General features: G+C 43.9%; 3 protein-coding genes across 3 annotated transcripts; 1 reads left to right on the forward strand and 2 right to left on the reverse strand.

Annotated features, from left to right (window-relative positions):
• Nucleotides 1-1310: 1310 nt before the first annotated feature.
• pomgnt1 (protein O-linked mannose N-acetylglucosaminyltransferase 1 (beta 1,2-)) lies at nucleotides 1311-10010 on the reverse strand. The gene is made up of 22 exons (XM_083671397.1): nucleotides 9935-10010; nucleotides 9303-9519; nucleotides 9090-9192; nucleotides 8576-8691; nucleotides 8181-8246; nucleotides 7829-7942; nucleotides 7376-7493; nucleotides 7168-7266; nucleotides 6347-6474; nucleotides 6002-6072; nucleotides 5739-5814; nucleotides 5453-5536; nucleotides 5227-5268; nucleotides 4944-5002; nucleotides 4438-4510; nucleotides 4039-4167; nucleotides 3615-3740; nucleotides 3360-3424; nucleotides 3122-3166; nucleotides 2760-2895; nucleotides 2077-2186; nucleotides 1311-1710 (listed from the first exon to the last, which is right to left on the reverse strand). The coding sequence occupies exons 2-22, from the start codon at nucleotides 9420-9422 to the stop codon at nucleotides 1629-1631; spliced, it is 1962 nt and encodes a 653-aa protein (XP_083527523.1). The 5' UTR covers nucleotides 9423-9519; nucleotides 9935-10010; the 3' UTR covers nucleotides 1311-1628.
• A 345-nt stretch (nucleotides 10011-10355) lies between these two features.
• Nucleotides 10356-13089, forward strand: LOC310805839 (interferon-induced protein with tetratricopeptide repeats 5-like). Its single transcript, XM_083671666.1, has 2 exons — nucleotides 10356-10367; nucleotides 11517-13089. The coding sequence occupies exons 1-2, from the start codon at nucleotides 10363-10365 to the stop codon at nucleotides 12808-12810; spliced, it is 1299 nt and encodes a 432-aa protein (XP_083527792.1). The 5' UTR covers nucleotides 10356-10362; the 3' UTR covers nucleotides 12811-13089.
• Nucleotides 13090-13254: 165 nt separating this feature from the next.
• On the reverse strand, nucleotides 13255-16874 carry prpf38a (pre-mRNA processing factor 38A). The gene is made up of 10 exons (XM_083671667.1): nucleotides 16700-16874; nucleotides 16264-16423; nucleotides 15789-15910; nucleotides 15562-15647; nucleotides 15356-15466; nucleotides 15150-15256; nucleotides 15029-15055; nucleotides 14703-14794; nucleotides 14490-14538; nucleotides 13255-13811 (listed from the first exon to the last, which is right to left on the reverse strand). The coding sequence occupies exons 1-10, from the start codon at nucleotides 16827-16829 to the stop codon at nucleotides 13766-13768; spliced, it is 930 nt and encodes a 309-aa protein (XP_083527793.1). The 5' UTR covers nucleotides 16830-16874; the 3' UTR covers nucleotides 13255-13765.
• Between the last annotated feature and the right edge of the window lie 28 nt (nucleotides 16875-16902).

Below are 16902 nucleotides of genomic sequence, written 5' to 3' on the forward strand. Positions count from 1 at the left end.
ACACGTTAAAAAACAACATCTTTATTCATTTTCATGAGAAAGAATATAGAACTATACATATGTAAGTCAAACTGCATAAGAGATACATGTCTTAGGACCATTATCAAACGGACAATGAACCTCCACATCAGGATATCGCATCTCATACAAGTCACTGCACCACTTTTGAAAAGAAAGGACCATAGAGCAGAACAATGAGATGTTGACAGACTGATCAAGTTGGTTCCATAGAATTGTGCCTAACAATTACACACACACACACACAAGTGTTAAATTGTCATGTTAGAGACTGTAATACTGCAAAAATAACAAGTAGTTCTCTCTCTCACACACACACAAAAGAAAAACCTCGGCAAACACTGATATACCTGCTTTTACACAGAATTTCATCACCATTCAAACATACAGCAGATGAAATGTCAAACATGAAATGAAAGGGAGTGTTGATCACAGGCTCTTTGAAACCATCCACCAGTAGTAACTCCTAAACGAGAGCCATATGCATCTCTGACCAACAGTATATTCTTCATGGGTGGAATCTTGTGTGCGTAATTCGAATCATCTCGCAAATGTGAATTACGCATGCGGATACACAAGTCAGGATTCCACCCCGTCTTCTCTCTTCTGCATACTGGTCAGACTGCAGTAACAGACCAAGAACTGAGACTGTGTAGTGGTCAAGTGTTGGTGTCACCCACTGCCCTTAAGCAGCAACTAGCATTTTAAATACATACAAACCCCACAGGACTACCAACTCCTCATTCAGTCTTCAGTTAAACGCTGAAAAATAAGCTGACCATTTTTTCATCCAAAAATATATATGTATGTATATATACATTATTATTTCATATCTGTAAACAACGTTAGAGGCCTTTAAAAAAAAAAAGAAAAAAAAAGAATGCACTGATCTTAATAAAAGTGGATTGAAATGAAAATCGAACCACTTGTTGGTTGATTCAAAATGAAATAAATAGACATAAGTTAAAAAAAAAAAATATGTACAGGATGGACAAAGCACTCAGTAGTATAAAAAAAAAAAAAAAAAAAAAAAAAAAAAATTCACCAGAAACCACCGGCATCCGCGTGTGTCCACAACAAAGCCAAGGTAAGCTTTGAGCTTCATCCTCTCTTCTCTTCATTGCCCCTTTTTATCCCGTACGTTGACTCAAAGGGCGGGCCGCACGTCAGCAAACCGTTGTCAAGGAGACGCTTCAAAGCCCCACTGTGACCAGAACCCTTTCACCCCTCTTCCGGACCCCCCCCCCCCCCCGACACACCCCCCCCTCCTCTCAGAGATGGCACAGGTGGAGGGGGTTGGGAGCCCACGTCACCATCTGATGCCCTTCTGTGGCTTGATTGAGCTACACTCACGTCTAGGGGCAGAGGAGGATGGACGAATCAGTGGATCAGTGGTGCCGTCCAGTGTTTAGTGTCAATCATAAAAGAAAAGGGAAAAAAACTCAATTTCCCAGAAGTCCTGCTGCAGTGGCACATCTGTGCCCAGGTGGTGGTGGTGGTGCCCCTGGGGTGGGTGTTAGTGGTTGTAGTAGTAGTAGTAGTAGTAATAGGGTAGGGGGGGTATAGAGGGTGTTAAGGCCAGGCTGGAGGGTGGTGGTGGTAGGGCCAGCCTACAGCTGCTCCACAGCTGCTCCCTCTTCTTTGGGTGGAGGCTCCAGGTGGATGGGAGTGACCTGGGCAGGCTTGTTCACACTGAGGGAGAGAGAGGGGGAGAGAGAGAGAGGGGGGGGGGGGGGGGGGGGAGAGAGAGATGAGAGATAAATGAGACTGGGCCGGCTTCTTGGCACTGATATGAGAGAGCTAGAGAGAATAAATCAGCAGTGAACGCAAGGGGGTTCCGTTGTGTGGACTACCGTTGATCAAGTTCCAAGATGATTCGAAAAAACGTCATTTCTAACAGTTTGAAATCCGATGCTCTTTATGTGATGAGGACACCCCTCCTCGACACGGTAAATGACATTTACATCACATCACAGCCACTGAAGGCTTTGAAAGTGTCCACCAACATCACGTATTAGAGCAGCAGTGGTAAGGTGGCAGTGACACGGCGGTACTCACGAGTACGGGGAGACGGGCACGGCCACCACCAGGACCTGGTTCCTCTTCCTGAAGAGACGCCACAGGCCGTTGTGGTACCCTCGCACATCCAGGTCCCAGACGTGGAGGCACTGAGGAGGGAAGGAAGGAAACACAATCACAGGACAATACATCAGTCAAACATAATCACAGGAGACACACACACACACCAGTCAAACACAATCACAGGAGACACACACACACACACACACACACACACACACACACACACACACACACACACACACACACACACACGTCAAACACAATCACAGGACACATCAGTCAAACAGAATCACAGGACACACACACACACACACACACACACACACACACACACACACACACACACACACACACACACACACACACACACACACACACACACACGTCAAACACAATCACAGGACAGACACACAGATCAATGAAACAATCATAGAACACACACAGGAAAACTAAATAACAACTGTTTTTGGTTAAACCGATCCTGACACTTGATAATGTGCTTGTGTTTCTATCAGTGGAGGACGGGCTCATTGTAATGCATGGAATGGAATGAATACATGTTTGCATTACAATGAGCCCGTCTGATTTCGACATCATATTCCCCCCTCTCTCCCACTCTCGTTCTTTCTCTCATTCCCCCTCCCCCTCTCCCTCTCTACCTTGGCCAGCTCGGTCCAGGTGGCGGTGTCCGTCTCCTGCTCCATCTTGATGTACATGACGTAGGTCTTCCCCTCCGTGTCAGGGATGAACGAGTCCTCACACGGATCCTTACTGTGGTCCAGCACCTCCGCCTCCCTGACCACGGCACACAACACACACACACATTAGGTGCGCACATTAGACACACGCACACTCACACACAACACACACACATTAGATGCGCATATTAGACACACACACACAACACACACACACACACACATTAGGTGCGCACACTCACACTAGACACACACGCATTAGACACATGCACTCATTAGACACACACGCACGCACACACTTTGCAGGTGCCATGTTAACTCACTTCAGCAGGTTTTGGATCTCCACCTCATAGGCATCCTTCTTCAACCTGTGAGAATAAACCACACAAATCATGAGTGTCAAATCTTTGCATGCACGCACGCACACACACAGAGGCAAACGCACGCACAGGCACACACAGAGGCAAACACGCACAGGCACACACGGGCCCACGCGCGCATGACACCCATATGACACCCGTAAGACTAATGCAGGTGAAGACATTGAGTCAATGCTCATACCCGTCTACATTCTTCATCTGGACGTTAGGGACCGTGTTGAACTTGTGCTTCTTGAAATACACTTCCTACAAGACAGAACAGGGGAGAAAAACACTCAGGCGCGAGACAGACAATCCAATTATGGTAAAAATCAATGAAAACACTTATCATAATCATCATAAATCATCTACAACTTTGACGAGAAAGCACACATGAGCGTATGGAGACTGTCACGAGGCCCTATGACAGGAGGACCGGGGAGTGTGAGGGTCTTACGTGGAAGTAGCCGTTCATGTTGAGGCCGATGATGCCGAAGTGGTAGGAGCGAGACACGTCAGGGATGATACACTCCCTGCCCTTCCTCTGCTCCGGCATACGCATCCACATGTCCCAGTCCCACAGCTACACACATTACAGTTGTTACACACACACACACACCGAGACAGTTGTTTCACTCTCACTCACACACACACACACACACACACACACACACACACACACACACACAGACAGACACATGTCTCACTCTCTCACTCACACACACACACACACACACACAGACACAGACACAGACACAGACACAGACACAGACACACACACACACACACACACACACACACACACACACACACACACACACACACACACAGACAGCTGTCTCACAGACACACACACCCACCCACAGCTTTGCCAACAGTACCTTCTCAGGAGTGGGCCACTTGGGCTCCAGCTCGTCCTTGTAGAGGCTCTTCTTCAGCACCCAGCCCAGGCCTGGCATACTCTCCACCCTGTAGAGCAGGGCCGGGTCCTCCGCCGTGTGCTCGTAACCCTGCATAACACACCACAACAGCATTACAACACATCCAATCCACTACATAAGCCCACACTCTCCGATCTGAACAGCAGGGCAGGGGAAGGGTCTTCTGAAGTGTATCAGTGGTCTGGTTCTGTAGTATAGCTAAGGTGTTGGAAACACGGAGGACACAATGAGAGAGAGACAGAGGAGTGTGAGGCTGGGATGAGAGAGAGAGAGGGGGGGGGGGGGGTACAGAGGCGAGGGGAATGGGTGAGAGAGGAGGTGGAGGGGTAGGACACTGACCTGGTCGTTCCAGGCTGAGATGCAGTACACGCTGTCATCCTCGTCCAGCAGACGGACCGTCTGGCTCAGAAAACTAGAGAACCACACCAACAATAACATCAACATCGCCATCAATACATTTATTTACCATTTATACTCCAGCTATATCCACCAGTTCCAAGAATCTCGAGCAGAACAAACAGGTTGACGAGAGAACTCCTTTCGAACTAAGTGCATGTTTACAGGTAAATCAGAGTTAAAGTCAGTGAACCCAAAGCTCTTAATGTTTCTAAGCAAGTTGCAGCCATTACTTTAAAGCAGACAAACAAAAGCTGGAAATCTAGCACATATTTAACAATAAATACAGTGTCAGTGAAGGCTCCTAGCAAACAAAGGGGAGCGAGAGCACAAGTGAGAGCTGTCATAGCAGGACACGTGTGGCTCTGCCGCCCCCTACTGGTCAGACAATGGTATTACTTATACTACATATTCTTGACTCAAAAAGGTTCCGTTCTTTAGCAACTTACCTGAAGAAATCATTGGAGAGATCCAGGTCTTCTTCCAGGACAATAGCATAGTTGGCATCCTACAAACCAACCACAATGACAGCATGACAAACTGCTCTGGGGAGACATATTCCCATATTCCTGCTGGGACATATATATATATAAAATATCTCTATCTATCTCTATATCTATATATACTATAAAATACTGAAAAATGTATGCACTCACTGCAATGTAAGTCGCTTTGGATAAAAGTGTCAGCTAAATGGCATATAATATTATTATATAAAATAAAAATACTCACTGGATGTAGGTTGAAGGTCGCAGTCAGACTGGCTTTGTAGTGCTAATAGATAGTCAAGATTAAGATACAGGTGCATAGAAGTTAAACACAGTTGCCATTGATTTACTGAAACATAAATAAAATAAAAAAAACAGGCCATTTCTAGCAGACTGATCCATAAATGTCCAGTTTCAGGTTGTCTGGAAAGGAAGCAGCTCCGGTTGTTTTAAATGTGTTGGTGTCTCACCTGTGACACCCTGGCATTCTTGATGCTGATGGGAGTGTGCTGAACCCCCTTCAGTCCAAACAGCTCCACCACATCCATAGGCTCCTACACACACACACACACACACACACACACACACACACACAGACACAGACACAGACACAGACACAGACACAGACACAGACACAGACACAGACACAGACACAGACACACAGACACACAGACACACAATGTAGAGAATGAAACAACCCATCTGAAGGGTAAGGAGGGGTAGAAGAAAAGATTATGAAGACAAGGGGCTCTGTACCTCATAGTAACCATCCACGAAGACTGTGACCATTTGAGGGTTGACCCCATGAGCTGAGAGCAGAGACCTCAACATCCTAAACATGGAAGAGGGGTGGTAGTGACATTAGACAACACATTCATTCAAGTCTTCCTTCTTGGGTTAAAAATACCCTATGTTGTACTTTGGCCTCAACGCACCATTGTTTTGTACAGTCAAATGTGTGTGTGTGTGTGTGTGTGTGTGTGTGTGTGTTGCCTCAGGACAGGCAGCTTCATTCTGACCTGTAGAGGTAGTTGGGTCTGTTCCCAGCGATCACAGCCACAGGAACACTGAAGACATTATTGGTGAGTAACTAGAGAGAGACAAAAAAATAAAACCCAGCTTGACTTCCATCACTCCTAAGCCTTACGGTTGGTGGTATGTTTACTGATGGTATAAGACGTATGGTTGGCAGTATGAGGCAGTACGGCACGTGCGTTCCTCAATCCAATCCATGCATCACAATGAGCCCTTCCTCCGGTTTCCACCTCCACCCGTATGACACAATACAAAACATGAGCAGACTAAATGTCATCCAACAGTTCCCTAGTGGGGGGGGGGGGGGGGGGGGTCAAACCAGGTCTTACTGGGTCTGGGTTGAACTCGATGGGGGCTGGGTCCTTGCAGCTGCAGATGCTGCCATAGCCCTCCACCTTGCTGCAGAAGAGCTTCCTCCTCCGGTTCAGCTCCGTGTCTGCCCAGTGGCACTCTGCCTCTGTCCGAGAGAGACGGAGGTGAGCTGGACTCCATTCAATTGATATTCAACTCTAATTCAGGCATGGCCTCATCATCATCCTCATCATTGCCTTAACATATAAAGCAATTTATGACTCTAGATCAATTTCGTCAGGCTTTAGGCAGGGCTGAAGTGACAACGTTAATTGAACTGATCATTATTGGTGGCATTATCATAATTCAGTCAGGACACTTGCGCGGGTTTAACATTGTTTAATGAAAAGCGGTAATAGGTTCAGTTTGGCGTAATTGGATGGCTCCGCTCTGTATAGCTCCCCGTCTGACGTTTAACAACACAAAATACAATAATATCAGGCAGGGAGACCATGACTTATCAAACCTCCCCGTAGGTAGGTTAAATACAGAGCGACGGAGCGGGTGGAGGCTGGGGTGACCGACAAGTGATACTCTCATAGCCGGTGGCGTTCCACTGTTTAACCATGGTGGAGTGTTGCATAACTCTACTCTTTTCAACCTCTGAACATGTGATGTGTTTTGCACACATGCGAACCAGCTGTTCGTCACCTGACCTGTCCTGCCTGAACTTCCGTAAACTCAAACTGATTACTTTATATCTTATATGGCATTCAGTCAGACTTTAGGCGTCGCTTAGTCGTCAAAGAGATTAAAAGTCCAACACTCAGCAAGGGGCTGAGAGTTCTGGATCAGGTACCTTCAGAAGCAGTGAGTTGCACCTCTGTCTTCAGCAGCACAGGGTCTCCCCAGGTGGACAGGGCGGGGGACTTGGAGTGCTTCTCCCCATACACCTGACCTGAAAACACACATGTATCATACTAAAGCCAGCATGTCATCGCCACATCCCATTGTATGTCAGAATGCAGGATTATATCAAATCATGAACATGTGAGTATGTGTGGTACCTCCTTTCTTCACCACCAGGGTCCACATGTCTCTCCAGCTCAGGTTGAGGGACACCAGGCTCCCCAGTCCCTTCAGCAGGTTCTTAGCAGCCTCTTTCAGGTGGAAAGTGCCCTCGTCCTATATGATTTAAACACACACACACACACACACACACACACACACACACACACACACACACACACACACACACACACACACACACACACACACACACACACACACTTCAGTGGAGAGATTGGCTTTACTATCTAACCGCTGTGTAAACTAGTTTTCCCTCTAAGTCATTTTGAATGTAGTCCATAAAAGGCAAGGAATATACAATGTGCATGCTCAAAAACATTTATAAAAATACAGCATTGATGTAACTGTGCATCAAGAGCTAGCTTTTGGGTGAACAATACACATGCACAGCCTCTTGAAGGGCATCAGTGGGTTAGTGAGCTGCGGCTGACCTTGATGGTGAAGATGAGGACTCTGCCGCGGGTCACCATGTTGAGGAAGAGGATCATAGCCTCGTCCTCATGGGGAGAGTAGGTGTCAAACACCCTCTTGGCCATCACATGTCCCTGCACAGCAACAACACCCCAAACAACCAATGAGAGGAGGAGACACAGAAAATAGGTCCTCGTCTTCAGGGGCAAGGTTGGTGGAGATGATCAAGACTACCATAATCACATCAGCAGCCTATATAATTCAATAGATAATAGCATATAATCGTTTATACAAAGAAGGCTGTATGATGTAGCGGCACAGCAGTGCAGACATTAGAACAGTTAGGTTGTGTCTGAGAGGAGATGTGCTTACAGTAGCCTGGTTGAGGACGATCACGTGAATGCCTCTGCCCTGCTCCCGCATGTCATCCTCCAACACCTGGAAAAGGGAGAAACAGCTGTCAATATGTTTTTTTTAATATTTTATTTAACCTTTTTTTATTTATTTATTTTGAGACACACTGAGACCGAGATCTCTTTTGTGGCTGTGCCGTGTTTACAATACAATCTACACCTTAAAAGACAACACAACAAAACATCATTTCACTATATAACGTATGGTATACAGCGCATATATAGGATAATAGTAATGCTGCATTCACGTGCCCTTCGGAAACAGGAAACTAGGAAATGTCAGATTCGGCAACTTTGTGCAGCTCTACACAACATCTTGGTGGGAAGTGAAGCTCTGAGTTGTCAGGGACTTACAGTGGTGCCGTCCACTGCCATGTAGACCTTGGAGCGGCTGGAGTACACCTCAATGTCCAGGACCTTCCTTCCACTCGCCGGCCTCCGCGGGGTCTCCATGTTGGGCAGGGCATCGTCTAAATAACAACAATACATCAAGCACTTTTCTAAGACCCAAAGACGCTTACATCTAAAGCGGTTATTACAGCTATTTAGAACAGCTTTAACCAGTGATGGTAATAGAATTAATTCACAAGGGGAACCCTGATGGGTCCAGACTCAGAAGTAAAGTGAATGTTGAAATTATAATATATTGCGACAAAAACTATTTCACTCCCTGAGTCAGGTTCCCAAATATGTATTAGTCACCTAAATGGAAATGCAGCATGGCAGTTTTGAAATGACTTTGCTGTCAATAACACATGCATTGTGATGATCAGACTTGATGAACAATAGCAGTAACATAAGCAATAACATGCCAATAATTCTACACAATACTGGGATGAAATAGACATAACATTGGCTAATCTCTTACCATACTCCTGCACGGCCTCTTCCTCGTTGGCAACCCTTCTTGTGTCTAAGATGAGTTTGATATTCACTATTACTGTGACCAGAAGGAATAGGACAGCTCCGGCCTGCAGAAAAGAAAAAGAAAAAGTTTTCTCAAAACCATTATTCCCATTGTCCCAGACTGAACAGTGGCGAGTGGCTGAACAGTCACATAGGTTGGGTAGTATTTCCTCACCTGGCAGAATCGGCGGATAGCTCTCTTGTTTGATAGTTTGTATTTCCAGGTGAGGTATAGACTCCGTTGCTGGCGGGGGATGAAAGGTTTTGCTCGAGGATTCGGTGTCCAGGTGTCCATCCCTGACTGTTGCAAGAGACTGCTGCAAACCCTCTCCTCCTACTGCCGAGCGCCTGACGTCGATAATGCATGCACCACCTCATCCACAAGATGTCATCTGTACAACACAAATAATACAGCAGAGGTTATGAGAAAGCTTCGTGTGGCTTCTAGCTAGTTATATTTGTCAACATGCTCATAGCTAGCATTATCATAAGTGACAAGCAGCTAGCTCGCTACAGCTATCGAATTGCTTTATTCATTACTGGGGGCTTTTCGCACATATTGGCATGGTCGAATACACGTCAATATATACACAACATATATAGCTGACCAGCTAACCTTTTAACAAGCAACATGATGTAGCTAGCTAGCTAAGTCCATCCACCTATGCAAACAGAGGAGATATAGATTGCACTGCAAGCAGCTAGTTCGCGTTACTCAGACACCGTGTGCATGGTCGCTGGATTATAGCGAGCTACTCTACACAAGCATTTGAATTTGAATGACTGTTGTAATATTTCAACACTCACGACAAAACGTAGTTTTTATTGCAATCGTTGGAGCTAGCAGGCTAAGTGGTTGCTTTTCGATGTTGTCTGCTGCAGCTGCTACATGATAGGAGACTTGCAGTGACGTCAATTTGCGAGCGAGTAAGGTTCCGGCGCAAGAGTATCGACGGGGTAAATCAGAATAGTCTCAAATCGACTGCGTACCATGTCTCGTACCCATCCTCTTTACACGACCATAGTCTAGAAAACGTTCTATGCACTGGAACCTTTGCATCAAATCCTCGGCCTTCTTTCAAAGCCTCTTTTTCAATATAAAACATAGTTGGTGTATCCTTCCATCTACTATCCTTCACTGCTTTCTGACAACTGTTGGTCATTGACTCTCCGTCATCTGCACTGAGGCTGAATATTGGGTGTGATTGGCCCTGTGGAACTTACACTACTCAACTATGAGGTAAGTAGCTACTCTGAGAGATAAACAGATTCTATGATATTCAGCTACTGTCTTTAGAAAAAAGAAACCACACTTTTAAACAACTTCTTTGGATCATGTTCCTTGGCCATTGTCATCTTCTCTAAAACCTCAGACTCCTTATGTGGTCCAATAGTTCAAGGCCAAGGCGTGGCTTGTATGCCACTCGTTTCTCTTAGGCTCCATCCTGATAGCCTTTCAGAGGTATTCCACCACTTTCCATCACGGTCATGGTTGAACTTCATGAGAGTCCATGCTTTTTAATTGATGTACAACATATGCTGTATAAAGAAAGTTTGATTTTATTGTTACTACTGTATCTCAAATGGGGGCAAAGTTATTTATTTATATAAAAGTGACATGCACAGTCAGCGCTGATCTCATACCAGTCACACATTCAGGTGATGAAACAATGTAACTTTATATGCATTGACAGACAAAATACAGACAAATACAAATATTTACCAACACTAATTCTGTAAGTATAGGTCACATTACATTGCTTTACCCATTGCTTTTACGACAGCTCTCAATAAGGGTTTTTACAATTACAGTTCCACATAATGCAGATGAGAGAAAATTGGCTGAGGGAAACTGGCTACACTGTTGCAGACTAAGCTGTTAATAATATTTAACTTCTTCAGGTCAGTTTCTATTTGAAAAGCTGTTAATGATTACACATAGATAGGTCGAGGTTAAGCTTTCACAAAAGGTTGAAATATAATAAAGAGTATGCCATAAACACATTACATCATGCAGCATTGTCGAGCAAAATGTTATAAAGTACCCACCTTTAAAGTACAATGTCCAAGTCCAAGCAGTGCGTGAAGGCTAACATTCCTCCTTTTATGATAGCCCACCCAAAGGCATAAATACAGCCTTGGATATTCACTGACACTCATTAGTCTAGCCACTGACTCAAGAGACTACAACAGGGAGTCCTACTCATAGAATTATTCATCCTACTGCCCAACTATGAGGTAAGCACCATCATATTCAGCTTTCCCTCAGTTTTTTTTCGGGAATGGTCTTTTGTCACATGAATTATTAATGACAAATATTTTCTGGAGAAAAACAAACAACAAAACACTTTTAAAAATGCTAATGTTTTAAAAACCCTCTGTTTCCCAGCACTGTTCAGACAGCCCTGAGAACTCAATTGGAGGAGCTGGAATGCCACTTCATATGGGGACTAGACTACAGCAGATCTAAGCTGCTGAGTATCAGAGATCACCTGGAGGACATTGGCATCGAGGAGGGATATCCATGGCTGGGTCACATGTACAACTTGTGGGCTTACATACACCACACACTGGGCTCCCCTGATGATGCCCTGCAGTGCCTCAGCAAGGCAGAGGAGGCTTTTCACCAAATAAAAAAGGAAGAAGTAGGTCCTTGGCTGTTAGTCCACTATGGGAACCTAGCCTGGGTGCACTACCATTTGGACAACCAAGCAGAGAGCCAGGACTATGTGACAAAAGTGGAGGCACTGCTACGGGATTACCCATCGCCATCACAGGTAGATCTGCATCCCGAGGTGTGTGCTGAAAAAGCATGGACTCTCATGAAGTTCGACCAATACAAAAAATGCAAAGCAGTGGATTACTTCCAAATGGCTATCAGGATGGATCCTGATAGAAAGGAGTGGCATACAAGCCATGCCTTGGCCTTGGACCATGTTGCTTCGGGAAAACAGATGGAGTCTGAGGTTTTAGAAAAGATGAGAATTGCCCAGAAGCATGATCCAGAGAACTTGTACCTAGCCAGTGTCTACCTGATAAGACGTGCCATGGCTCATCATGTGAAAAAAGGCGAAGCACGTGTGCTAGGTCAGCAGGTTTTGAGAAAGCCTGTCAGCTGCTATAATGGTCTTAGACCCTTACTTAGATTATACAGAATGTATTTGACAGACAGTGAAGCTATTGACCTGGCAGAAGAAGCTCTGGAAAGACATCCCAATGAGCGCTACTTGAAAAAGAGGCTGGCAAAGTCTTACAAATGGAAAGTCAATTCAAGGGATGACGGTTTAAACAGGCAAAGTCTGATAGACCGAGCCATCAGTCTCTATAGGGAAGTGATCTCCCTGTACCCAGAGTCCTCGTTCAAGGCAAAACTGGAGCTGGCAGACATGTACACAGCATCAATCAGTGACATGGCACTAGCCAATCAGATATTTGAAGAATTACTTGAAAGTGAACAGGAGCCCTTCCAGAAACAACAGCTCTACAACCACTACGCCCAATACCTGAATGGTCACCTTCATGACACCAACAGATCTATTAATTATCACATGATGGCAGCAGAAATACCAAACCCAACAAAATATGGTAGACACAGTATCAAAATGTTGAGGAAAATTTCAGAACGGGGAAGAAATCGAAGATGTGCAGAAATACAAAACTTTCTGGCTGAGCTCAATGAATAATTGTGAAAATAGGCGCTCACTGAACAATCCTAAATCACTGCTGGATTAGCTGTTATTGATGAAGTAGTATCAACAAGGGTTGGGGTCAGTTGAATTTCATTTCATGTCAATTCAGGAAGTGAATTTGCAATCATTGGAATTCAGTGATTGTATATACCATTCATTGTCAATGATTTCTCAATATACTGAAAATGAGAAGCTTTCTAGTTCAACAGTTTTCTGTTTTTCATTTATAAATTCAAGTCAGTTCCTGAATTAAACTGAATGGTAGCAATCCAAGCAAATACTTTGTCAGAATAACCAACTGTGTTTACAGCATTTAGCCTTTTATAAAATAAAAAAATGTATGTAACTTTTGAAACAATCTTTTCAACTGATCTTCATAAGAGTAAACTTGGTTCCTTTGTTTTGAGCCAATAAAACACAACACATGACCAATGCTATGTTACGACTGTATTTCAAAGTTCTTTATTTGTATAAAAGTGGCATGAACTGCCAGTACTTATTTCATACCAGTCACACATTCAGGTGATGATACAATATACAGCCACATACAAATATTTTCCCACAATTATTCTGTGAGAATAGGGCACATAACATTCCCGATAGCTCTCAATAAGAGTTTTAATGACAAAAATTGCTTTTCTGAGTAAACAATGAGTGGGCATTTCACAATACCCAGACCACTGACAGAATGGCATCTCACTAGAGAGATAACAAAGACGTTATTGCATTACTCTGTGAACAGATGCAGATATTAGAACAAAAATGTTACCGTGGAGATAAAATAGTATTTCAACATGGTCAGTGAGTCTGAAAGGATCTAAAATAGCAATTGGTTTCCAAAAAAAAATAAAAAATCACAGAAATTACATTACATTAGATACACATTTTGAACATATTAACTTTAAAGTCCAAAAAATAATATATCCAAAAGAAGAGAATACAAAATAAATCACTCGTTTCCTCTTCGACTCTTCTTGTGGCTCTTTTTTGAACTCCTTAAATAAAAGAAAGGAGAAAGACAACAATAGTTGGCGACTAGACATCAATAGCCACACGCACCGAATGACTGTCTCTGCAACTACATTGTAAACATAGTAAAAAGCATCTCTCCAAACCATGCTAGATCAATGATACTCATTCCTGGTCCAGGAGTGCCGCAGTGGGTCCAGGTGTTCCTCCCAGCCTAGTATTATCATAGCTGATTTAATCAACTCGTCTTTTTATCATCAAGATGGCACCTCCTACGGCTGCCTCGGTGTGTTGTTGCGCACTTCTTTGTTTGTTTTTAGTCTTTAATTCTGTTAATTGTGATTCCACTACAAAATGTATTGTTTTATTGTTCTATTTTGTAAATGTGTTATTGCTATTGTGTTAATATTTTGCTATTCTGTAAATCTTTTGTTAATATTTGCTTATATATTGTTTTTTTTACAATTTTTTTTTATGTCCCATGCACCAACCTCACCAAGTCAATTTCCTGTATGTGCAAATATACTTGGCCAAATAAAAAGATATCTCATTCTGATTCAAAACCTTGATTAGCTGAACCAGGTGTGTCAGGACTACGCTGGGTAAAAAAGCCTGCAATACTGCGGCTCTCCAGAACCAAGGGTGAGGGTCACTGTGCTACATCCTGGTATCATAAAGGTGAGTCTCTCTCCTTTAACATTTACCTCTCTGGGGACTTGGAGTGACTGCGATGCCTGTGGCTTCTGTGATGCCCTGGGACAAAACAGAGACAAGTTTAGATCAGACTGGGAGGCAGAAAACGATTGTTGTAACAAGCACTTTGAAAACAAACAGTACAATCAGCTAACACGCAATCAAATCACACTCGCCCCAAATGTTAGGTTACAGGTTGCTGTAGAGGCTGTGCCTAAAGGTACCTGGGGACTTGGAGCGGTGACGTCTCTCTCTGGACCGACTGCGGTGGCGGCGGGGGCTTTTGCTGCGGTGGCGCTCCCGTCTCGGAGATGGGCTGTGTGGGAAATGAAGAGAACGAGAAGACAAGACAAGACAATGTTACAAAGAGTCTTGAGGGGAACAAGAGACAAACTAAATCTCTCTCAATTCCCTTATTATTCAGGACTACCAAAAACGGTATGCTCTTTGACATCACATTCAAATACTAACTGATTTAGCTGAAATAAAAAATATAATACAAGGAAAGTTCAGTGGATACAAATCCAGCTGGGAGCAGAGACCTACATACCTTCGTCTCTTGGGTGATCTGCTCCTCCTGTTTATACAAAATGAAACAAAAGATGGTCAGTATCTAAAAAGGATATTGAAGGAAATTACTTTGAAATGACTGATAGAAGACTAGTAGTTACCGTCTGGGTGAACGACTGCGTCTGTAGCGTGGGGACGGAGAGCGGCGAGGCCGGTCGTTGTCACGGTAACTGCGTCTGTGGGGCTCAGGGGTCTGGACTCTCTCTGGCTGTGGGTATTTAAACAAACACTTTAGCATTCCACTCACCATTGCAGTGGCCCAAACACCACATGCCAAAAAACAACATTCTGAAGTCAAAACAACTACCTTTTCCTCTTCCTCATCTTCATCTTCACTGGTCTCCACCTCATCCAGGTCCTCTTCCAGGGCACTGATGCGTGTGTCTAAAAGCTCGGCCTCCTCAAGGACCTGCCTTTTCTGTAGTGTACACACACACGCACACACACACCTCAGCATTCCACTTCTGTGAAACATGGTGATGTACATGAACATTTACAAGGAGGCAGAATTACCTGGAGCCTGGGAAGGATGATGTCACACATCCTCTCAGCATGAAGCAGCTCATCGATAAACTCATCTACATGCATCAGCTCGAACTCTGAAAGAAAGCGTGAGAAGAGGGGCATTTTAACCTCATATGACTGATACTTCTTGTCCGTCACACCAAAGAAAGCTAGTTCCCTTTTGCATTCATCATGCATCACTGCAGTAATATCAGCCAATTAAACATAAACCATACCTCCATTCCGGTTCTGACTCTTGATTTTTCTGTAGTCATTGTACAGTGGTTCCAGGTATTTGTAGCAGTCAACTGAGGTGCCAGTCAACCTCATGTACATTGCTCCAAGCAAGCGGACATACCTGAAATGAAGGCAGACATCACATTACAGTTGCCACAGTGGAGGGTGACCAATGATGTACGTCTATGAGAGTGACACAAGCTTTCATATAGGCTCCTAGCCACTTTTTTGATAAACTGCTGAGGGTTGGGGCTGGAGAAATGTAACCAGTCTCAATTTCATAGACAGCTATGGATGCAATGACTGACCATCCATGAGATACAAATGATAGTTTTAGCCATGTTTTGAAGCAATAGGGTATTTGTTTACAATTACATTGCTTACAAACAATTAGGAAAACAATCATATGATTTGGGTTCTGATGGGGTAAGACATTAACAACGTTAACATTGACAGTAAAAACGGCAGACGTACTTGAAATCTTCGTTTTTAATGAATTCTACGATGATGTCTTTCTCTGGTTGAATTTGCAGCATCTTCAGCGTGAGACACAGGAACGGTGTAGGCTTAATATTTCCCCCATAAACTCCACCAACGAACTTCAACTCCATCGCTTTGTCAACAACAAGCTCAGCTGTTGATCAAAGTAAACACACAACACAGTGAGGATGTGTTAGCCAGCTAGCTATTCTATGTGAGCCGTTGCATTGATGGTGAGAGTTCGTATTAGCTACAAGTGAAAGACTTAGTGAGCTAACTAACTAACTAACTAACTAACTAGAGATCCAAATACAGGGAGAAAGCCTTAGGAAGCAATCAATTCAGGGCGGCATTTATTTTTCTAAATAATTTAGTCTTTACTGCCAGCTGATGTGTATAGCTAGTTAGCCTAGTTAGCTATCACACTTACCCGTCAATCCAAAGCATTCTTCTTTCCAATATTTCGATTCATAGATCCTAGTTCGAATAATTTTTTCAACCAGGTATTGTGGATTGGTTCCATGTATACTATTGGCATCTTTAACAGTTCTATTTGCCATTTTAACAGTTCAAGATTGAATGAAGAAATGTGTTTCTCTACGAAACAACCATCAGCGTGTGGTTGACAACTTC

The sequence above is a fragment of the Argentina silus genome, assembly GCF_951799395.1.
Source record: "Argentina silus genome assembly, chromosome: 6".
Classification (NCBI taxonomy): domain Eukaryota; kingdom Metazoa; phylum Chordata; class Actinopteri; order Argentiniformes; family Argentinidae; genus Argentina; species Argentina silus.